Here is a 25,716-nt window from a genome sequence, read left to right on the forward strand (position 1 = left end):
CCAGAGTCACTTTAATAAAAATGGGATCAATGTTCAGGAGTAGAGACTTAAACTTAAACGCCAAGTTAAGACTACTCAGATGTTATATTCTCTCCGTGCTTTTATACGGCTCTGAATCGTGCACGTTGACCGAAGCTTCTTCAAAGAAGTTGGAGGAATTCGAAATGTGGTTGTACCGACGTATTCTCAGAATTTCCTGGACTGACCGTGTAACCAACAAAAAAGTTCTCGAGAAACTCCGCAAAGACGTCGAGGTTGTTAACACCATAAAAGAGAGAAAGTTGGAATATTTCGGTCATATCATGAGAAATAGTAGTAGATACGAGCTGCTTCAGCTGATAATCCAGGGGAAAATATTCGGAAAGAGGGGGCCAGGCATGCCAAGAATCTCCTGGCTTCAGAACCTAAAATCTTGGTTCTCGATGTCCATTGGAGGGCTGTTTCAAGTAGCAGCCACTCAAATTGCTATGCTGATCGCCAACATCCGGAACGGATAGGCACTTTAAGAAGAAGAAGAAGTTATAGTCCTAAAATCAAACCAGAAATTTCCTACAAACATGTGGTCATAACCGTTTTGTCAGCGATAAACAGCAACATTGTACACCCGAAATCCTTGGCGCCACAGAGCTGCGTCATGAATTAAAACTAATTAACATTTCCAGCAATTTATGCAAACGTTTAGACGCTGCCATGTTGAAATCTAATAAATAAATAAGCTCCTAAAATACGTCACTTATCTGATTTGATTCCCTAATGTTTCCTGTTCTCGCAAACAGCATCTTCCTGTTAACAAAGTTGATGAAATATATCCCTGAGAAGCTAAGAACAGTTGGTACGAAATATTGCCATGCTTCGTTAATAAAGCGGTTGCGACCATGTTTTCGACTTTTTGGCTTGATTTTAGGGGTATAACACGATCTTTACATATAATGAACGCAATTAAGTTCCACTATGTACAAACTGATTCTAGATTTTCCATTATAACCAAACAGATACGTAATGATGCTATAATGTTTACATTTTACAGAAGAATAAAAAAATCCGAAAGGAACTTTGTAACATATCCAGCTACTCTGGCTACTATTAATCCCAACAAAGATCCGCATTCGGCTCGCGAGACACCGTTTGCCGAAGACGGCATTGTAGTGAAATCGTTAGCACCCCTGCTTCGTTTCCGGTAGGTTCCAAGTGAGGCCGTCTGTCCTGACTTGAGTTTTTAATGTTCTCTTCTCATTCCTTAAAAGCAAATTCCTGGATAGCGCCAAGAATAAATAAAATAAATGTTCTAATTAAGGCAGTATACGGCACCGGGGCGTATATGCGCGTCGACGCCACTACGTCCCTCTTTCCTACTGATCTGGAGTGTCCACGTGATCCTGAGAACCTATTACATTCCTGGCAGTATCAAGAAAATGACCCCGGGTTATATTAGGTACTGTATAATCCCAAAAGGTAATGTGTAATCAGACCTAAATTTATGAAATATTAAGTCCTCGCGGCTTTAATAATGTCAATGTTGGACTTCTTGATTACAACGGCGTGCCAGAGACCGATTTTTTTTTAAAAAGAAACATACTGTCTCCATCTTCAGAGCTGACTTATGTTAGTATCAACCTGCAATTCCACATGAAGCCCCTTTACAACCCAGACGGCGAACATCAACAGGTCTACATTTGTTTGAAGTCTCCTGAAGAGAAAAACAAAATCTGCAGTCAAGACGAACCGAATACGAACCTCAGACTCATCGCTAAGAATCTCCGGAAAGAGTCGGCCAATTTCTATGAGACTACACTACATCCCAGAAGACAACCGTCTTTCTGACAAGCGCTGTTTATTCCTTTGGTAATTCTATCAGGGCAGCCCATGATTTCCAAGCAGACAACAGGGCTACAAGAAGAAAGGCCCAGAGTTCTTCCTACTACAGACAAGTGACTGCTGGCATTTATACTCCACTTCCGGCCTCCCCCTTCCTCCCGCCACACACATCCGGCTCTATCTTCGTCTCCCCTATCCTCACGAGGAAGGACACACACAGAATGGATTACGTTCACAAACGCACAGGCTCTACTGAACAGTTAACCGATTAGTCAAGTTATTATCTAGGGAATTTTCTCGATCACTCTCGATAGCCTGACACCACGGATAAGAGAGAACTTAACTGTTTCCTGCAAAATAGGTGTAAATGTAAAAAAAAGGTGAGATCTATTTCGTAAGAATCGAACCGTGGACCTCCCAATAAGAAAGAAGATTGTCAGCTGCTCAACCGCAAATTTCGGTTGGTTCAGCATTTTAACCAAAACGCTGCGTGTGAAAGTTTAGGTTCTCAAGGGATGTATTAACATGACTGTATTTTTGGTTGTTACATTGTGAAGCATAGTTAGCTTTTTAAACAAAGCGATGAGAAAGATGAACAGATGACTGAAGAAAATCACGTAATGAGGAGTTTCATGATATTTAATCCTTATCTGATATTATGAGGGTGATTAAATCAATACGAAAAAGATGAGACGGATAAAATGCAAAAATAGTTGTCAGGAAAAATTCCACATTGAAGGCAAACGCGAAGATATGAGAACAATATTAAAATGTTCATAAAAGATATAGATTATCAAGTGGAATAAATGTTTTGTGGACACGGTGACGAACTTTGTGGTACCTTCAAAACACTGAATTTCTCGTGCAGGTTAGTTTTAAATCTTGAATAAATACAATGTACTTTAGTTACAGTCCACAAAGTCACACCAAGGCTACCAACTCTGTCAGACTGAGTTCGAAGAACGAGTCATTCATTATCTGTTCTCTTTTGTTGTGTTTCCTTGCACAGGTCAGAAGAGCCAGTAAGAAACAAAACCTAATCGTGGACTGACGACGCGAAAGTTTCAAAACAATTGAATACAACGGATGAGAACTGAAGTGAGAATCCAGAAGTCAGCTGTGACAGTGACGCATGATTCGATTTAAGGCAGAAGTAGAGATTTCTAGGCGCGCATCCAAACAGAAACAATGACAGCAAATGAACGGGTCGCGTAACAACTCTGGCGAGTTTGCCAGAATTTGGCTTTTGATCTTATGAAACGGCGCCAGTGACGTCAGAGTCATGTGTGGGGGTCAATGACCTTTATGTGGGCGGGATTTATGTCTCGGTGATGACGTCACCACTGGAATCCCCACGTGGCTGAGCAGCTGGCTCGGGATTCCACACCCCAGACACTTCCGCGCGGAAAGATACATTCGACCAAAACTGGAATATGTCGCCAACTCAGTAAAGTTATTTGAATCCAGCGGTTCTAGACTTGTCGCACGCGGGATAACCAATGGCAAAGCCGATAGACGCCTTTTCGAACGAGTACCACTGTCCTTGCAGGCCAAAATAAAACATTTGAGGATGCCTGTACGAGATGAAACTCGATACAGGGACCCACCACTTTTCGGTACACGACGTAAGGGTAGGATGACGGCGGTTCGATTCCCGACAGGGCAGAATTTGTCTCTTCGCCACGTTTCTTGGGCACACCCAATTTCACATCCAGTGGGAATCAGGGTTGCTCGTAGGAGACAAAGCGGCCGAGCATGAAGCTAGCCACCCACCTCCAACCGGTGCTGAGGTTAAAAATGCGTGGAGCTATACCGACACTGCATGGCTCTGTGTTTAATTAATCACCTGGGACAACTTTACCTCAATAACACGAATATTAATATGCGGAGGATAAAATATACAATGTATTTAATAGAAGACTTGTAAAAAGCGCACTAATTTTCGGATGTATACTATAATAGCAACATTTATTCACATCGCGCCATCTAATGCGTTGTCAAATCTACCGTTACCTGTTTTACGACGTGTTGGAAATACGTGCACAACAGAAATTTTCACATGTAAACGAAACGTATCTTTTTAATAATAATATTACATACGTATTCGTCCGTTTGTCTATTCACTATCTCAAGGAACTGCTGTGACGGTAATTTAAAACAGGCTACAACCACTGCCACCCACATAAATCACAAATCACCACTAATATCAATCTTGTCATTTATTTGAGGGCTCATAACCACAAGTCGGTGCAAAACACGTACAAGGATAAGGGATATGAAATCCAACATTTTAGAATAAATTAAGATTTTGGTAAGCTTCACGTTACGTTCGCAAATATCTGAAGAAAGGGGGCCGGTAGCCATTAGACAGGAGACTGTGTTGCCCCATACGGGGATCGAATACCGGTGACGTATCCCGTAGATAGTCACAAACACCTGGAAAAGAAGTAAGTACAGACACCCGTTATCTTTATCACCAGGTGAGCAGACGGACATTGGCCCCCCACACACTTCACGTCTTATCACCTGTTCAGTCCACGCGAATCAGCACTCCAGTTGCAGTGGCGTTACTGACACACGAGTGACGAACCCCAAAATAAGAATGGCTAAAGCATGAGTTGGTACGCTACTCAACCTCTTAAGACCTGGCGTCACTCACCCTAGCTTATCGATTCATGGACTGCCAAGTTACAAGTGAGGGCAATTTACTGAAACCTAAAGATTTCTGTCTTCTGGGTTGTAGCGCTGTGTAGTCTGGTAAGAAGTTCACCGACGTTTCAGAGGTGCTTGCACTCATCGACCTGATTATGGAGGAAACAACTACGTCTGAAACGTTGGTAAACTTCTACCACATTATACGGCATAACAGCCCCGAAACAACCATCTTCATACTACCCGCCGTGAGAAACTCAAACCTCATTTGCTGAATCTTCATGATAATTTATTAATTTATTCATTACTCAATAACAGTCTTTAACACATTGGTTGATCATCAATTACAAACATAATGATACAATATGCCAAAAATTTACGCGGTACGGTAGAAGAACCAGAATAACTCAGAAAGTAAACCTAATTAAAATTTCCTTCGGGGTAAAAGGTTCGGGGTTTGAAGCTGACCACTCACCTCCACAGAATCGAGGTTAAGAAACGTGGAACCAGACCACCACGTCTTCATACCGACGTGCTTAAATAAGCACGAAAAATCTACCTTTAAGGGGCACTGTTCCTGAATTAGCAGCAAGAGTCAATCGTCTGTCAAGATGAGAACAGGCCAATGTGTCTGCCTGACGAACTAGTCAACCAACCAACTAACCAAGCGATTTTCTGTTAACAGAACACCACCATTACCAACATTCGGAGCTGGACACTACAAATCCTGTTAAAATCATCACAGCCTACTTGCACATGCCCACTCAAAAGTTATCTTCCCATTTTCTAATCGGTATTCCAAGAAGTAAGAGTCATTTAACTAGGCCTATACTATTTTAATTTCGTTACGTCATAATGGTTAGAGTGCCAAGTGATGAAGCATGCATGATGAAATGGAAAAGGTCATGGCATGTCTGAAGGCATTGTTCCAGCATGGGCACGGACTGAACGAGAAAAAACACTAAAGACTCAAGTCAGGATAACATTCACGGGAGTGATAAGAAATGAATACAAAATGTTAATGGGAAAATCTTACAGGAAGAGACTACTTACGATGCAAGATGACAAAAGGCAAAGTTGTCAGTGTGCCTTAACAAGCACTGTGTCATGCAGACGTATGAGGGAGTGAAAAACTTTCTCCATGCATTGCTAATCTCGGAAGTAGATGCAGGTAAGTGGCTAGTTTCAAGTCCCGGCCACTTTATCCACTGGAAAGGTGGTTGGGTGAACCCCACAGTCGATCTGGATAAAAAATAACTACAATCTGAAGGATAACATTAAAATCAAACTTGGCGTGAGAATGCGGTGTGGACTGAACTAACTCAGTACAGAGTCAAATTCCGGACTTTGGTGTTTCGAGTTTTATAAAAGGCAGAGAATGTGATGATCACTTGCCGATCCGTCCGCTACCATTGATTAGCCTATTCTTCAGCACTTACTACTCACCTCCATACAGCACCGCCAAGAAACGCATGCAGATATATAACCACTCGTAAGCGTCTTCATGTCCTGGTGGTCTTGGACTTCCTCTTTTGGACACCAGCAGGACAAAGCTTCCGGGGAGGAAATGCACGCGGAGGGACACGACAAACATCCTACTCATTGCAATCAACACTTCCCCTCAGCCTAAGGGTCAGTATTAAATACGACCTCGCGGCTGAATGGTACTACAGAACGCTGCATTTTCACAGTTCGGAATGAATTTCCTGTAATGTAGATGTTATGATGGGCAGACGAAGAAGAGAGTTTGCCTGGTGCAGAATCAAGCACCATATCATGCAGAGAACAACTCTCATTGTTAGCACCGCACTCTCATACAGAAAGTCATTAAAACTCCTTGAGGAGGCAGACTTTTGAATTGACACACTTGTTCTTCTCATAAAGAGTTAATTTTACGTTCTTGGTGCAAAGAACAAGTACAAATCAAATATGTTTATTTGAATAACATAGTAAAGTAGAAGTACGTAAGTCATTGTTTTACTCACAAAAAGCTGCGTAGTGTAGAGACGCCCGCTGCCTGAAGAGGTAGGCTGACTGCAAGACCTTCAGGGAAGTTCTGAATCCCTATGCCTATCGCAAGGTTCCTGCGGATAAGAAGGAGATAAGAATCAATAATTGCGCGGAGTGTGAGCCTGCGGCTCAGTTCTGAGAGACCGAATGGCGACACGGTAATAGAGAGAAAGTCCGGCCGGAGTCAGGGAAACAGATACACATTCGATGAAGTTCAGGCATATCAGGTAGGTCGTCTGAAGTTCAGGGCGGGAACAAAGGGGCGGTGAACCCCCTCCCCACAATATTACTCATCGACACTTGATCTTGTGCTGTGAGCCACACTTCGACGCTCATTTTCGAAGTTACTGATCCCAATTTTGATATTTGTGCATGTTTGTTATAACGCGGAAAAGAAAGTTATGTAGCCAAACGTTACTTTTCAGGAGTATTAACTTGATGACATGATGATAAGGATGTGGGAATGGTCGGGGACGATTTAAATGCACTATTCTAATCTTTGCATGGAGAAAGTTGGTAAAATCACCATGAACACATTCGATACTCAGGGTCGATTCAAACCTGGCATCTCTCGAATGCGTGTTACACGTGTCAAATCAAATGTCGTAGTTGAACGGCACAACTAGTGTATTCGTGTTCGGGAGGTTCAAATTCGAATCAAGGTCTGGGGACCAACTATCCTATGGTATCAGGACATGTAAAATAAATTCGCCAGTTGTTCTGTATGCGTGTGAAAAGTGGTCTCTTCCTCTGAGTGCCAAACCCAAATTACAAATGTCTTAACACAAAGCGCTCAGGAAAGTATTTAGACCTGAGAAGGAATAACTAAGAAGTCAGTCTGCAATCTAATATAACAGAGAACTTCTTTCATCTGGGGTCCAATGTTAGGAGAGTGAAATCTACGAAGTTACTATGAAACTGGACATTGACCTAGGATTAAAGAGACAAGAAATTCACTTCAATGTTTTCCTCCCAGGAAAGACTTCTCAGGATGGTCTAAACGAAACTTTACGTACTGATAGGTCAATGTGAAATGATCAAGAGAAACTGCTGTAAAGAATCAGGCTACAGATGCTGGAATATGTCACCACCACACACTGTTCGTTCTGAGACAATCCCCCCCCCCCCCCCCCATTCAAATTCTATTCCTTTAAGATTTATTTTGATATCCGACCGACCGTCAAACAGTCTCTACTGCGATCTCTGTCCTTCCCATACATTCCCGACTGAATGCTATATGCATTTTTGTGTCGCAAACTATTCATTTCACTGTCATAACAATACCAGGTGCCCTGTATGAATCACGATGCTTCTAAATGTGTAATACCGTGAGCTGATATCATTCGTATGAAAAGTTATCAGGAGACGGAAATCTAGAAATACGAAAAATGAAGACATGATGGACGAACAGAAACTCCGACACAGACAGGAAGAGTACCAGAAGAAGTATGTCTCGTAGTAATTGAAAAAAACCTCTTGAAGTTCAACGGGAAATGTATCCTCATCTCTTATTCCCCTTCATTTATAGGTAGCTTTACCTTACCTTCTTTGTCCCGTCTAAATATTCCTTTCCCACAAATATCAACTAAGAATAACAATGAGCAATATCAGCAGTGCTACGCACTATTTTATTCGAAAGTTTTCATCGCCCACAGGCCCATCCTACTTTTAAAAGCTGCCTAACTGTAACAGCACTTGTAAAATAGAACATTCTGCCATCTTGTGACATTATTGAGGACTTTCAGTTATCAGTGAAAGCGACCAAGTATGCATCAAAGCAAGCAAACAAACACACAATTGCGTTTATGTAACAATTACAAATTAAAATTCAAACAATAATAGTTGGCCTGATAATAAATCTTAAAGTTACTCGTTATGGAACATCCGCAAATGGTCCACTGGCTTCATCCCTCTTAGGTAAAAATCTTTATGAAAGGACACCATGAGAAAGAACTACGCGAAACGGATAGAAGGCTGGGGACCTCGAGACCGAAGACACGTCAGACAAAATAGCTGTCTTCTAGGGAGTGGCGCCGTGTAAGTCTGGTATTTTACATGAGTTTCAGAGGTACATGTTGCCTCAATCATCAGGGTTATCGTAGCAAGAACCTATAAAACGAAGATGGTTGTCTTCTGGGTTGTTGCGCCGTGTAGTCTGGTGGAAGTTAGCAGACTTTTCAGAGGTCCTTGCTGCTTCCATAGCAAGGACCTTTGAAACGCCGGTTAACTTTTACCAGACTTCACGGCGTATTAACCCAGAAGACAGCCATATTCAGACTCACCGCTGTGAAAACTTCAAATCCTACAACGTCGGGAAACTTCTATCAAACAACAAACACCCCAGAAGACAGCCATCTTCAGACTCACCGCTGTGAAAACTTCAAATCCTACAACGTCGGGAAACTTCTATCAAACAACAAACACCCCAGAAGACAGCCATCTTCAGACTCACCGCTGTGAAAACTTCAAATCCTACAACGTCGGGAAACTTCTATCAAACAACAAACACCCCAGAAGACAGCCATCTTCAGACTCACCGCTGTGAAAACTTCAAATCCTACAACGTCGGGAAACTTCTATCAAACAACAAACACCCCAGAAGACAGCCATCTTCAGACTCACCGCTGTGAAAACTTCAAATCCTACAACGTCGGGAAACTTCTATCAAACAACAAACACCCCAGAAGAGAGTCACCCTCACCCTCGCCAACGTGATAACCTAATTTTGAAGAAGGTACGAAAGGGTTACAAGTAGAAAACATCAGGAAGACGTGGACAGGAGGAAGATAGACTCCAATAATTATATTTTGGGGACAGTAACTCTGAGCTGAGAAGAGGCAGGCAGATAGGATACATACAAGGAAATAGGGAACGCGCAGAACTGTGCAGGCGTCGGTAGGAAGCCGCAGCAAGTAGAACTTGGTGTCTAAATACGTCGGACGGCGAGACAAGACAAGACAAGCCTGCTGGAACTTCATTCCGCACAGCTCTATGACCCCGACTGAAAACATCGACCCACTGCTCTAAATTAACATACTGCTTTTTCCTGGTATTCTGTACCTTGAAGTAAGGCAAAAGAGTTGCACAAATAGTTTCGAAATGCGTTCCTTACGAATTTTCATTCTTCAACAGACATTTTTTCCCTTTTCCTCAGACGCAAATGTGTTACAGAGATTATCAATACAACATATACTACTCTATTTCGTTCAAATTATATTACTGAAAAGCCTAATTGTAAATAAAGTTATTAAAATGCCGAAATTCGTAACTCTTGAAAATTAATAATACAGACAAATGTACTTTTCGGATCAGGTTCGACCCTGTCTGACTGCACATCTAACTTTTTCAATGCTTTTTCCCACCTCTTTATCACGCTGATATGCAAGTTCTAGAAATATGTCACCGTCAGTTGTTTTTCTCTGTACTGGTATCTTATAAAATTTATGGAATACATACTGATCTCTTTCTATTATATATTCGGTTTAAATTCAGTCAAATTCGGTACGTCTCAAGAACTTGTTCAAACAATTCACTTCCACACGAAACAGCTGGTACTTTATAAAATCTAAACATTGTCTCTTTCGTCGTTTGAATGTTTTATGTATTGCCCTGAATCTTAATTTTTGAATCTCAAAGATTCCACTTACTCATACCTTTACCATTAGGAACGAAAAGCAGAGATTCGAAATGAATGTGGCACATCAGCTTCCGTTACGTTAATGATGTTAATTTACTGAGCGGTCGTAAGGAAGCTAGTCTAGACGTACGTGAAGAGAAAACCAAGTACATGTTCACGTCTTTTCATCCGATTACATGGAAAAATTATAATAATAATAAGTTTTAAAATCATTAAAAATGTGACAAAATTCAAATGTGATCGAGTTAACACTCCTGTTCCGTATTCGGGAGAACCCAGATTCAAATCTCAGCAGGAGATCAGCTATTCTGACTGACTTTTCTTGGTTTTCCTCATCTCTTCCAGGAAAATACCAGGATAGTACATTTAATTAGGCCACGACAGCTTCTTTCCACATCCATTCCATGTCATTATTCACTATCATCCTCCCATTCGACGCTACATAGTCTGAGATACTGAAAGTGTCGTTAAATAAACTAATAAACTCAGTTGCTGGCAGTTAATTCACATTTACCAGAGGCTCTGCTTTCTCCCCAGACATAGTCTTTCTCTTGGTCTGGCGAAATGTACAGGGTGATCAACAGTCACACGCCATTCTACGTGTCGTATAACATACTGCTAGGAGACAACAGAAAACACGAAACGCGTTCAAAATTTTCGTCAGAAAAACTTTAAAGAAGATACCACGTGGGAGACACAGGCGTAAGTGAGATGATACCATTAAAATGAATCTTAAACAAAGTGTGAGGCTCAGACTATAGACCAGTGGCGACCTCCTGCGAACAAGCTAATGAACCTTGGAGCTCCATAAACGGCAGATTGGGCAATTTATTGACTAGCTAAGCGACAATTAGCTCCTCACGAAGAACTCTGCGCCATCGACTTAATAACGCAACTTTACAATCGAGTAAATTTCATAACAAGGAGCTTCAGTAATTTGTACTCTTCATCTTACATTGTTAGGGACAAAATCGAGATAATATCGGTGAGACACGTAGAACGAATGGGCGCATCGAGGAATCCACAAGTCTATACTATTTTGTTGAAAAACCTCAAGAAATTCAGATTCGTTAACTTTATTAAATGTTATAATTTTGGTGTCAAGTAACTTAAACCTTCCTGGTACTTTATGGTAATGAGTTTCTGTCGTTGAGAGTCTGTGATAATTTTATACCCTTCCTGATATTCTAAAGAGGAATGAACCAGAGTGGAAGTACTTAGCATAAACAAACGTTCTCAGAATAAGGTCAAAACACGTACACGAGAAGAGACACCTGGAGAACTTTCAAGCCAATCCATCAGAAGCAAATAAACTCCCGCCTTTCCCCGCTTCTCGTCTACATCATAACTTGGTTTAGCAGACTGCGGGGCTCCAAAGGGAGATCAGAGAGAGATGGACCCCCAGGGGGTCCTGTATGGTGGGGGACGGCCACTAAACTCGTACTCAACAAGGACACCCACACGTCTGCGTTTTCTTTTTGTGTAGGCCTTATATTTAAAAAATAGTTCCGTGTTTAAGTGCACTCGGTATATTCTAAGCAGCAGAAACAAGTGTGCAATAACTGGTACATTTGTTTTTCTTTAATTTTTATATTTTAACAATAAGGCAGGCAGTAATCGACATATAAAATTGAATTTGGAGAAATTATTCCAAAACAAATTATGATAGCACTGTTTGGTCTTAAGCACACCTGCTAGTTCAGACACGGTTAGACAAGATGACGACGGAAAAGACAAGGTGAGACATCTTTAGTCCAATGTCACAAACATGCTCAGTCGTGAACAAATGTCGAGGACGGGGTTAATACCACAGGTTCACGTTGTCTAATGCTCGATTTTCGGAATGGTGCAAGCAGACAAGATAAGATACATTTCGACATGTCTAATTCAAGTGTCTAAATGGTGTGCGTTGCCCCATAATCTAGAAAGTGACCTATCGTGACTAAACATGTCCACGTTTGTCTTGTCTCGTCTTGACTAATCGATGTGAGTCCAGCCGAAACTTCCTGTTTCGGTCTGGATGAACCACAGTCAAACTTGTTTCAACTTCTCGAAATGTAGGTTTATAACTTAAACGTGCGGAAGTCTGTTAACTGTATTTATGTCTTTTGTGCACCAAGTGCATACAATCAACGAATTACAGGACGGTCAAGCCTACTCGCGCGGATTTATATACAGTTTTAACTGAAAGATGATGACCGAATTGGTATAAGCGCGTTATAAAGCTTAAATGAAACTTCATAGATGTTCTTACAAGGAGATGGAACAGATGTAGCGATTGAGTGGTCGTAAGTCCTACAATATGTCTCGGGTACGACTCTCGGCACCAACACATGCTATTCTGAGAGTTTCGTGGCTTTCCTCAGTCACTACAAGCACATGTGATAATACCTTACAGGCTACAAGACCGCGTTCTTACACAGCCCCGTACGTTCATAATTCAAAACAATTCTCCCATTGGACACTTACAGCCTATGCAGTTGATAAAATAAAGTTAAATAATCTAAGAGTATTTTATATCTTCCCATGTCAAACCCCACACAAGTACAGTCGAGAGGTATTTAGAGATTAAATTTTGAGATGGAAGCACCAACATGATTTTTTCAATACGCCTTTATTTTATACATTGCATATAACAATTACCAATCTTTAAAACATTTTGCTCAATGGTTGTTGTAGGTTCTTCCTTTAAATGCTGATAGTCGCTCAGAAAAGTAAAAAAATTCCCTGCTTTCAGGAACTCGACTCGGCGCTCCGCGTTCACAATAGCCGGACACTGAACTCTGTTCTCAGCCAGGTTCATCGAGATCCCACCTGGTGCTGAAGTACAAAGCCACGACGACGTATGGGTGTAGGTACGGCTCGGCACTGAATGGGAGCGAGTGGTCAGCTTGACGCTCCGGGCACTTTACCCCAGCATAGAATGTTTCACTGAAGTACGAAAGAGATCAATGAAGCCAGTTTACTTTCTTGTAAAATGGCCCCAGGGATCTTATCTCACACTTGAAACTCCGGTTTACTGCAAGATGGAGCCCCCTCACTCCCCACTAGTCCTGCCACAGATTCCCCCACCCCACCCCACTTAAAAATTCAGCGAACAGAACTCAGTTTGTGATAATGTGTCACATAGCATGTTGGGCTTCATTTTGAATTGAAATATGTTTCAGCACATTTGAAGGAACTTCATAAAATGTGCTAATAGCAATGGACTGTTATCTGTTATCTCGTCTGTATGTGGTACTGTTTCTTTGTTAAATTATTGCTGCCACAACATTGAATACCTCTTATTATTCACAATTACACTTTTCTGAGTTTGAACTGAATTATGGATGCTGGTCTCCTGGACATCAAATCTCTTACAACTGCAATCTCTGCTTTATATCTTTTGCATAATGCGACCTAACAGGACAGCCATTTTAGTCTTGAAATTTTTGAGGTTTTCACAGCGGGGAGTATGAAGATTTCTGTCTTCTGGGTTATTGTGCTGTGTAGTCTGGTCGATGTTAACCAACGTTTCAGAGGTCAAACAGCCTCCGTCATCAGGGCGATGAATTGCCCCGATGACGGAGGCAGTATGACCTCTGAAACGTTGGTTAACATCGACCAGACTACACGGCGCAACAACCCAGAAGACAGAAATCTTCATACTCTGATGACGGAGGCAGTATAACCTCTGAAACGTCGGTTAACTTCGACCAGACTACACAGCGCAAGAACCCAGAAGACAGAAATTTTCATACTAATCGCCCTGATGACGGAGGCAGTATGACCTCTGAAACGTTGGTTAACATCGACCATACAGCGCAACAACCCAGAAGACAGAAATCTTCATACTCTGATGACGGAGGCAGTATGACCTCTGAAACGTCGGTTAACTTCGACCAGACTACACAGCGCAAGAACCCAGAAGACAGAAATTTTCATACTAATCGCCCTGATGACGGAGGCAGTATGACCTCTGAAACGTTGGTTAACATCGATCACACTACACCGCGCAACAACCCAGAAGACGGAAATCTCCATTTTAGTGTTAATATTCATCTATTACTCATTCCATTTATTATGATTCATATAACTTGTTGGTTTGTTAAAATTTCTTATGAACTGAGACAAATATTAGAAGAAATCGTTCAAACAGAAAACACAACAATGCAAACGTAAAATTCAAAGTTGTCCCTGTGTTTAATTACGCACCACGGCAAGAAGACGTATGGAGGAGTGGACGTATAGTTCCACGTATTCTTAACCTCGGCGCTACATGGAAGACAGTGGTCATCTCCACACCTTGATCGATTTTCCCCTCGGAGAAAGAGCCATGATACCCATAGGTGGGAAACAAAAGCGATCTGAAATTAGAAACGATAAAATTCCTTGCCCCAGTCGGGAATCGAACTGCGGTCATCCAGTCGATAGATACCTGGCCACACAAACTGAAGCATGAAAATGGTTTAACCACACACGACAAATTTGTAATTATACATGATCCAATAAGCTGTGAAAAGTTCAGTGTATCGCCAAGTGAGGGAGTTTTAGAAACAATGAATTACTTCTTCACGAGAGTGCCTGAAGAAAGCCTGGTAGACAAGGCGGAATGCTGCACGTGATGGGCACCCGATATGGAAACAGAACAGAGAAATAATGTTCCCAGGAGCTTTAACACACACCATACATGGCGGTACATTCCTACAGTGATTCTGCCAACCATACAGCCCACCGTTCGTATGTCAGCCCTCCGAATGGAAATGTATTTTGTTTCCAGATCACAAACAGCATTTCAGAGTGATAGAGAAAATCACAAAAACATAGGCCAATGATGTTAGAAACAGATTATACCTTGTTTGTTTCTTAGTTTACTTGAAAGATGTTTTCTCAACTACAGACATTAAATAGTGCAGGATGAAACGAAGACTGAATGATGAACTGGGAAGTATACAGAAGGAAATAATTACAGCATGTTTTAAGGGACTGTCCCAGGATTTGTTTCGACAGAAACAGCAGTCAGAATACTCAGCGTCTGGACATTGGTTCGAAACTCAGGACCTTCCCACACATGAAGCCAGATTTTTCATGAGGAACAACGTTACGAGTTTCAAATGTCACACATTCTCATTAAATGAGATTTCAGATCTTACGGTAGCGAGTATGAAGATGGCTGCCTTCTGGATTGTTGTGCCGTGTAGTCTGGCAGACGTTTAAAGACGTTTCAGAGGTATTGGCTGCCTTCATCATCGCCCTGATGATGAAGGCAGAAAAGTTTACCGATGTTTCAGAGGTGCTACGTCATCAGGATGGGGCTGAAGGCAGGGAAAGTTACTGATTTGGTGTCCAGCCCCTTTTGAGACTCATAACGATATTTTAAGTCACAGGTCCGAAAAATGAATCGGTCATTTGCAAAACCACACTGATCAACTTTTTGAGAGACAGAGTTATTGTAACTGTGGCAATCACCATGGGCATATGCATTGTTTCCCACCAAAATCATACCAGACCAAGCCTTTACTACGTGGGCAGTCTTATCTAAAACATTTTTCCAGCAAAATTACACGAGTCCTGGAGTCATGTTCTTTTACTACTAGGTTTTAATTTATATTTCGACCACAAGGAACTTCTGAAAGCCACGGCGACTTGAACATGAGTCCAAAAATAACTTAGACTAACTCTTAGATGCAAAAGATGTTAGTGAATTATAACTGAAATGAAAATTAGATAGTTGCATATTATTCTTATTGGAAAATAAATCAAGCATAAAATAAAGAGTGTGTTAGCCAGAATTTATTTTAACTTACTCGAAAGACAGTTCTGTGGACTCATGTTGCTGCTGGAACTCATTGGTTCAGTCTCCAGTTTCGTCTGAAATTTAGTTTTACAATATTTTGTACATACAAAGTATCGCCCGATGTATTTTTAGCTCGTCATTTGATACAACGTTATAGCAAAAATGGAGTCACGCCGCATTGTGGCTTTTGGCCCGAATTTGAAATTTTAAACAAGTTTTTGTTGTGTTCCAATTTTTTTTAAGTGGAAGCACGTCCTTTACGTAATGGACCTGTCAACTGCTATCAATCCAGAGAATCAATATAAAGACCTCGACGTATAGAGGACAAAACAGCCTTCGGTTACCTAACTGCAGCTGTAGACCGGCTTCGCCAATTTGTGCTCATCTGTAAACATCTACACCAACAGGTGTTTGTCCGTCCCGAACAACGCTACAGTAGATCAATATTCATACCAATAGATTTTATGTCTTCAACGATTGAACAGATCGACTACAGTAGCTTGAGGAATGCATGGTCTTCAACTGCTGATACAGGGTTCGAATCTCACTCAAGGCTCAAATGCCCGTTTTCTTTTACGCTGTGTTGTCATACGGAGGTAGAGGCCATGTGATGGGCCGATTTCCTATCCAAGGACTCCGACCAATTCTCTAAAAGTATTATGAGTTTCAAAAGTTAATTTTGAATTTTCACAGGGCAGAGGGCCTAATTCGTAAAAAATCTGAAGAAGAAATTAACGAGAAGAAACTTTAAGATTAAGATGAACGGAAAACAGCAGAATACCAAAACAGTTGACGACATACAGGCGCAGCGGGAAAATAAGTTAGGGAATATCACAGAGAAAGACGCCCTGAAACCAAAATATAAGACACGGCCTAATACCTCACAGGTTAATGATTGCTAAATTGACCGATTATATTCAAATAATGAGAAAATCGATCAGAAATGATTAGAAGTTGATTCTACACGCCTAATGACTTTGCTTAAAGTACATAAAACAAACGCATAATACGAAGGTCACACTCTCTTTGTATCGGACTACACATTTCACGACCAAAATCAATCAATGGATTTCGACGAAACTTAATAACACCCGAGACACTTACAACTGAGGTGCGACTGTAAAGCTAACTAATTCTTAACCAAAATAATTAGTTCCATTGAGCAGAGTCCTTGAGAAGCAGCTAGTGCTTCACAGTCAATAAATTCCCTATCTTTTGTGGAACTGGGAAATTCATTACAGAGTTCACAAGACCCCGTTACTAGACAGCCAGATCAATCCAGACCACATCTACCTAAATACATCTCTTTAAAACTACCCTCTCATATTTGCCTTCAAAATTCGTGTCTTCCCTTCAGGTTTTCTAGCCAAATCTTTTAGCGCATTCCTCGTAACTCTCATACGCGCTACGCGGCCTACCCATCTAATTCTACTTGAGTCGACAATCCTAATAACACATAAACTTTACACAGAAGACAGGCCTATATATAAATTATGATAACATGGGCAAAATTAGTAGTTGTCATTATATATGGAACGCATTACAAATTATAACGTTTACTTGAAACATGTTTCAGTATTCCGTATACCTAACCCTTTTACTGTCAAGATCTGCTTATATAGATCCCTAACGTCCGACATCATGTAATTGTACACATTAACCACTCTTTGGTGGTAGAGAAAACATCCACCGTAGTTATGACAAGAAATGTAAAAGTTGAATTCCCGAACAATAAACATTCCAGACCGATGACCATCGATTTGCTTCTATGTGCGCCACTGGACGGGGCAGTACAATAAATATTATAAAATTATTTCAGAAAATTAATTCAAAAGTTTCTGTCTCAATCCAACAGACAACAAAATACAAGTTAAATTTTACTTCCAAATCGGACAAAAAATATGAGTAATTACTTTAAACGTAACCAGATATTACTCAAACACAGATGAAAGAATAACTAAAAATTAGTAAAAAACAAAATTCATTTGTGAAATCTGAGGTTCTCACGGCAGTGAAGATGTCGATGTTCATCTTCTGGGCTCTAACATCGTGTGGACATGCAGGCAGCTAACAATATTTCAGAGGAATATACTTCCTCTACAGGAATGATGGAGGCAGTATGTTCCTCGGTCGGGATGATGTGTACCTACAAGTCCAAACATCGACAAAACCCACCTTTTTATAGATCCGTCGGTGGCCGCTTTACCTTCCAAGGAAAGAATCGCCGATAACGGCTGGGTTAGAGGCTAGATTGAACCCAGAACTGGTCTAGACATAGCAGTGGCGAAGAGAAAAATTAATACTTCACTACCGGGAACCAAACCATGGCCGTCCAGTTCGTAGCGTGTTACATAACTAACTAAACTATCAGAGCTCAAGTTGTATGAAATTACAGTTGAGTGGTTAATCGTTGGTTATCTGGATGATTGTTCTAATGGTTGGTCGTTTCACAACACTTCCAGAACCAGGGAAAAAAGCTCTCTGTCTTCAGAACCGGTCTGCAAACTACAGTAGAGAAGACAAAACTGTCTGCCCCTGCCGGGATTCGAGCAACGACTTCCCAGCTGGAACCACACCAGAGTTCTCAGAGGGTGAGCTCCTGGGACGAGTGGGAGCGCAATGTGGCACGCACCTCGCCACACTGGCCAGTGCCACTGACACGGAATTCAGTCAATTCCTAGAACTGGAAGAACAAGGGCAGGCAAACAAACGGCCCGCGGGCCAGCACGACCCGTCAACACGTCAACACAGTCAAGGGCCACGACGCAGCTGCTCGACGCTTTATGAACTGAATAGGTTACACAGCGTCACAAGAATGATTATTGTGACTGAATATCACTTCATATAAACGGGTCCCGGATTCGAATCTCGGCTGGGAGAGATGGTATACAATGAGGATTTCGTAGTTTTCGTCTGTGCTTCTCGATAAATTCTGGGGCATCTGACAACGTCCTCTCCAAGCTAATATCACGGGGCTCCTTATACATCCACAAGACCCTTCTTTGAAAATCGGAACACCGACATCCCCGCATCTAAAATTACACATTTTCCAAGAATTTCTACTTGAATGTCCCCTTCCATCTTCCAAGACAGTCACTTGACCCATCCGATCTCCAAGTAGCTGAAACTTTACATGGCGTTTCACAAATAATTTCTGCCCAGAAACAGAGTCAAAGGTACTGCATCTCTTCATCTAAAATACGGAATTAGATACATAGTGCCTTTTGAAAAAGTATTATTTTTTTCAAAACAACTCCGCCCAGTAAACCAGCGACATCCTTCTAAGTGCTCTATTTTAAATGCATTGAAAGAACATTAGAATTACGAAAGTTAGTGTACGTCCTCAAACATTTAGTGCGCCTGAAGGGATTCGTGAACAGTTTAAAAACCACTGCCATCCACACATCTTATTGACCACACTACACTGACAAAGACAGTTGGTAGAGTGTCGTCAAATATCATGCGAGCCAACAGCTCCAAACCACAGTCTCCTTCCAATGTGGTACGAGCGACGTTACATGTCAAGGTCTGTTGGAAGAATGGTGATACAAGTTGCGGGACAGCCTGTAGCGACCTAATATTGTGTGGCGCATAGGAATGTGCAGCGGGGTAGTCAAGGTGAGTGGCCTCTGGAATGCGGTCGGTCGCAGAACAACAAGAAGACGACCGGAATTCCAGGCGCCCGTCGGGGTAGCAGCGGCTACCTTGCACGAAAAGACAGTAATTCCAGAAAGACCTGGGAAAGCAATTGAGTTCTTATTCAAAATACCCATTGGAGTAATCACTGACTCCAGCAAGACCCGGAAAGAACAACTTTGTCCTGTTTCAACACCTGGGAAAGCAATTGTGTTCTTTTACAACATCGACTTCATGAATCCACAGGAAAGAAAGTGTCCTAATTCAAACGTAGATTTCAATAAGGTATGAAGAAGCAATTGTGTTCTATTTTAAACATCTATTTTAGACAGACCTAGAAAAACCATTACATTACATTCCAACAACGTTTGGGAAAGAAAGTGTCCTTCCTCAAACACGTATTTCAGGAATTAGTGGGAAAGAAACAATATTTCCCATTAAAACACATTTCTTGTATCCCTGGAAAACGAACTGCGTTAAATACTGACTTCAGTAAGACATGGGAAAAGAGCTGTGTCCAATTTCAAACAACTATTTCAGAAAAAATTTAGAGACAATTTTAGTACGACCACGACAAAAGTGTCCTATTTCAAACGCACGACCTGAAAAGACACAAAACTTTCAGTTAAAGCTGTCTTCTAGTATAAAACTCCAGAGCACATCCTATCAACCGAGAAGTGACTTGATTTCGGGACGTGGCCAATTCGAATTCTCGGCAAGATTACCGGCTATCCTAACTAAGTGCATCCTGTGTTTCCGTCACTTCTATAAGAGAACTAAATAAGCCAAGACTGACTGTCAACTTCCAAATCTTTATAAACTTCCCATTAATTATCATCTTCATATTTGTCCGACGGTATGAAACCTTTCGAAATGAAACAACGGAGTTAAATAATCAAAGAACCAAGAAACCTGTCTCATCATTCAATCATACATTTCCAAAATAGTAAGAGATTCTGGGTTCAAAGTAGCTGCTTGTCTCTGACATGAAAACAAGTCTTCTTCGAACGTATTTGGACACAGGAAAAAAAAAATCATAAAATTCTTCGAGTGTTTGAGAAATTGCATAATGAAAAAAAGCTTGAAGATGAACTGAACTGGTTGGGTAAAGTCAAGGGTAATTCAACACACTCGAAACTCCGACATCAAATGGAGGTGAGTGGACAACTTCATGTACCAGCCGCCTCGCATTCAGGAGTATTCGTTACCCACTTTACGAGCTGGGAGCTGGGTGTACCCCAGGACCAGTGTGGAGCCGGTGGCTACAACAGACTTGATTGGAAACACGTACTCTTAGGAGTACACAAAAATTCCAAAGGTGTTCTGGGAGCTGACATCAACGGGGCAACTAAAGGAATAAAAAAATGCAACAGTGTTATCAAAGGCAGCAATATTATCCAGTCACTGTTGTAAAAATTTGTCTTAACAATGGTCCCTGTTGTTGAAATAATCTCTTCCAACAATTACTTCGAGAAATAAGGTTGCCTAGTTCCTAGGGGAGACAGACGGGCCCATAACGGCGACAGTGTAAAACCTGAACCAATATCTGACAAATTTCATGCAACTAACTCCCGCTACTGGTCCATATTTTAAAACAGTCCATGCTCTCATGTTCTACGTCTCTATGATCCGTTTTAATATTATCCTCACATCTACGCTTCGGTCTACCATGATCTTTCATCCATTCAGGTTCTGCAAATAACCCTTTTTGTACGGATTGCTCGACTTTCCCCTTCGTACTACATGATGCATCATTCATCTGATCGACCTATTAACATCTGATTACAAATAAAAGCGATGAAGCTCCTCACTGTACAATTGTCTCCAGTTTCCTACCAGATCATCTCTCTTCAATCCAAATATTTTCGTCAGAACTTCGTTCTCAAAAATCATAGTCTCTGTTTTTTCCCTTAAAATGACTTTAATATATGTTTTTAACGTACGACTACGGTTGTTAAAATACAAGGTCATCGATTTGATCCGGTCCTTTAAAATCGAGTTCGGGGGAAGAGGAGGAGAGTAAATCTTCTAGAAGTTCCCAGACTTTGGCCTTTCGTCTTTCTGATAATGGAAACTTATCCTAACATTAATAAAAATTCGATTTCCTAACTCAAGAAAAAAAAAACACCGTAGCTCTAATAACTTAATTATGACCCTGAAGTTGAAATTCGCGTAAATAATATTTAAATATTCATTCCCAACCGCAAATAAAACAGTGTGTATCAATTACACACATCAGCTGGTTATTACTGTTTAGGAAAATAATCCGTGTTATCTCTGAGACACATACAGAAAATATAAATACACAGCTGGCAAAATACTGTTGCCGAATGTTGAAGTAGGTGTCACACATAGTTGCCACTGGGTTAAAAATGCTAATGTACTGAAAAGGAACTGAAACCCACAAACACATTCTGTGTGTGAAATACACAACTACCGAACACATGGTACATTTAGTTACCCTTAAATAGTTAAAAGCATTTAGCCTCCACACAACGCCAGTCCACAGCCCCACGCTGCAAGATGACTGACTGACGTCATATCCTTCCATGGAGGAGTTATGAAATAGGAAATGCAGCGGTTGTTTCGTTAATTTACGTAACTGCTGCAGGTGACATTGATGCAAGTGGCAAGGTGAAGATCGGTCTACGTGAAGTTACGACACTGGCTATCTGTTCCAAGAAACACAGCAAATGAAATTCCGCTGAAAGGTATGAACAAACAACCTATTTCCACGTTACCTGTACATTTACGTAACCCGAATTTACTAACTAACCGAACAATTCACTTTGCTTTAACATACGGGGCGAAAACATACCGTAATTAAAACGGAAGTTTTCTTCGGTGCTAACAAGAAGGGTCTTTTAAACATGTAAACGCAGAGAAGTTAGGTACACGTCTACTTCTCGCAGGACAAAATACCAACACACATACGTAGAAATAATTTAACAATCTGCCATAGTTAAAACATATTAACACAAATAGAAAACATACACTCGTAAAGAAATTAAAGGCAGATTAAATTAACGAAAGTTTGCTACTATGAAGTTTAAAATATGCTGCTACCTAAAAAACATAAGATTAAAACACTGAAAACTGAAATTCTACGTGTGTTTTATATGGGTGTCGAAGCTGGTTTCTGAATGTGTAAAGAAGTGCTGAAAATAATATTTTTCGCTGATAAAAAGGAAGAAACAACAAGGATAAAATTACAAAAAGTACAGCGTAAATTGCACACTTTACCAAACAACGTTAGGATGATCAAATGACAGATAATGAGATGGTCGAATACATAAGATGCACAGAAAAAATAAGAAATGTACAGGACCTCCATATTAGTCGGGAAACTTAAAGGCAAGAGACCACTTGGAAAGCCGAGGGTTGGTTTAGAAGGTAATATTAAAGAAAATCTTAAAGGAATAGGGCACGAGGCAAATCGGATTAAAGTGACAAAGAACACGGTCCAGTGGCGGGCTCCTATAAACACAGCAATGAAAGTTCGGGTTCCACTAGTTTAATTACTTCAACAATTATACATTAAAAATGAGTTTAATTATGGGCACAGAGTGTCTCAAGGAATTTACAATTTATAAATGAACACATGTAGGACACCATACCAGAAGAGCAAAATGGCAGATTTATAGGAGACTAAATTCTGCGACTTATATGGTTTGACAAATAAGAATTATTAGTGTAACTGCCTGAATCTCTGCGTATAGCGGCATCAGCTTTATGCCCTTCTGGCATGATATACATCCCACTACTTTATGTTCTTAGACAAAATATCTCCGATTATGCAAATATGCAGATACGCCCTTCTGGTATGATGCTCTGGATTTTTGCGTGGTCATGAATTTCTCTCTTCCGTAGACCACCTTTGGGGCCTGAAATATTCTCCCATCTAGTATGAACCGGAGGTAAAAAATCGGTGAATTTTCATTTAGAGTTGAGGTTAAAATGTGTGGAGCTATACCTACACCTCTCTACACGCATTTATTGCCTGATCCATAACAAATCACAGGAAAAGTATTATTATATCATTTATTTTCTTATCACGTGTTTCTATTTTTCGTGGTATTTCTAAGTTATCCCATCACTCAGGCTTCGAGTTTCTGACTGTAACACTTTCCTTATTATGTACGATGTTCCTGGTACAACTGTCTTTTGTACAGGATACGTATATTGAGTGCGTCTCTGGTACTGATTCCATTGGCTACAATTTCCTTATCCTGAATCAAAATTGGTGATACAAAGCATTTCATATTCCACATTACCTTCATTTCTATACTTAGATTTTTATATTTTAATTTCTTTTCAGACTCCTGTATTATATTCCTAACCACTAGTACCGATCTTGTTTTTAACCATTACGACTGGTATATTTGCCAGAGCCTCTCTACCAGTTTGTACCTCTCGACTGCACAGTAATGTTATATCTTTATGAGTTTTCACGCAGGCTTTATACCCGACTACCTGTTTGTGGTTATGTGGATGTGCAAAGAATTTTATGTCATATTACGTAATTATTCTCTACCGAAATGGGAAATTCTGATGAATCGCCCTGATGACGGAGGCAGTATGACCTCTGAAACGTTGGTAAACATCGACCATACTACACGGCGCAACAACCCAGAAGACAGAAATCTTCATCGTCCTGATGATGGAGGCAGTATGACCTCTGAAACGTTGGTAAACATCTACCATACTACACGGCGCAACAACCCAGAAGACAGAAATTTTCATACTCTGATGACGGAGGCAGTATGACCTCTGAAACGTTGGTAAACATCTACCATACTACACGGCGCAACAACCCAGAAATTTTCATACTCTGATGACGGAGGCAGTATGACCTCTGAAACGTTGGTAAACATCGACCATACTACACGGCGCAACAACCCAGAAGACAGAAATCTTCATCGTCCTGATGATGGAGGCAGTATGACCTCTGAAACGTTGGTAAACATCTACCATACTACACGGCGCAACAACCCAGAAGACAGAAATTTTCATACTCTGATGACGGAGGCAGTATGACCTCTGAAACGTTGGTAAACATCTACCATACTACACGGCGCAACAACCCAGAAGACGGAAATCTTCATACTCTGATGACGGAGGCAGTATGACCTCTGAAACGTTGGTTAACATCGACCAGACTACACAGCGCAACAACCCAGAAGACAGAAATTTTCATACTCATCGCCCTGATGACGGAGGCAGTATGACCTCTGAAACGTTGGTAAACATCTACCATACTACACGGCGCAACAACCCAGAAGACAGAAATCTTCATCGCCCTGATGACGGAGGCAGTATGACCTCTGAAACGTTGGTTAACATCGACCAGACTACACAGCGCAACAACCCAGAAGACAGAAATCTTCATCGCCCTGATGACGGAGGCAGTATGACCTCTGAAACGTTGGTTAACATCGACCAGACTACACAGCGCAACAACCCAGAAGACAGAAATCTTTATACTCTGATAATGGAGGCAGTATGACCTCTGAAACGCTGGTTAACATCGACCAGACTACACAGCGCAACAACCCAGAAGACAGAAATTTTCATACTCATCGCCCTGATGACGGAGGCAGTATGACCTCTGAAACGTTGGTAAACATCTACCATACTACACGGCGCAACAACCCAGAAGACAGAAATTTTCATACTCACCGCTGTGAAAACCTCAAATCAAACAGATTCTGATATTATTATAATCTACACGTTACCCTGTCGTTTCAGAGGCTGGTGTCGAATTGTATACTTGTTGTGTGGAATGTGCAATGCACGCTGTGTTTGCATGCACAGGTAGTAACGGAAGTGCCTGGCATTCTTTGTTACCTGCAGCAATGCAGACAGTTGAGCTTCACGGCCCGCGTTCTTACAAGACAGTAATCGGCCGAAGCACGGAGCTTTGCACCAGTTACACAGCGCGAACACAAACTCACAAGAACACTGATTTCTTTTACATTCTCTTCGCTGCTCGATTTTCATTCGTTTCTGTACAATTTCATTTATTTTAATTTTTTCTATCTCTCTTCTCATTTACCCACTCAATTCACCACCCAAACCTTTCTAAGACGGAAAGTATATTTTACAATTGCCTGCTTTAAAAGTGAAACAAAAACAAAATTACTTACAACAAACAAAAAATATTTAACGCGTAGTCGGAAAGAAATTGACC

General features: G+C 41.0%; 1 protein-coding gene across 1 annotated transcript in view; it reads right to left on the reverse strand.

The window, feature by feature from the left end:
* The window catches only part of Zip48C (Zinc/iron regulated transporter-related protein 48C), a 96,396-nt gene that overhangs the window by 30,934 nt on the left and 39,746 nt on the right, over positions 1–25,716 (reverse strand). Inside the window, exon 6 of the mRNA XM_022079339.2 lies at positions 6,453–6,551. Coding sequence (XP_021935031.1) covers positions 6,453–6,551 — 99 coding nt within the window. The remainder of the gene's footprint in view (positions 1–6,452; positions 6,552–25,716) is intronic.

Source organism: Zootermopsis nevadensis, unplaced genomic scaffold (genome assembly GCF_977971745.1).
Source record: "Zootermopsis nevadensis isolate Lab colony 2312 unplaced genomic scaffold, Znev_1.0 Znev_ptg000028l, whole genome shotgun sequence".
NCBI classification, from domain to species: domain Eukaryota; kingdom Metazoa; phylum Arthropoda; class Insecta; order Blattodea; family Termopsidae; genus Zootermopsis; species Zootermopsis nevadensis.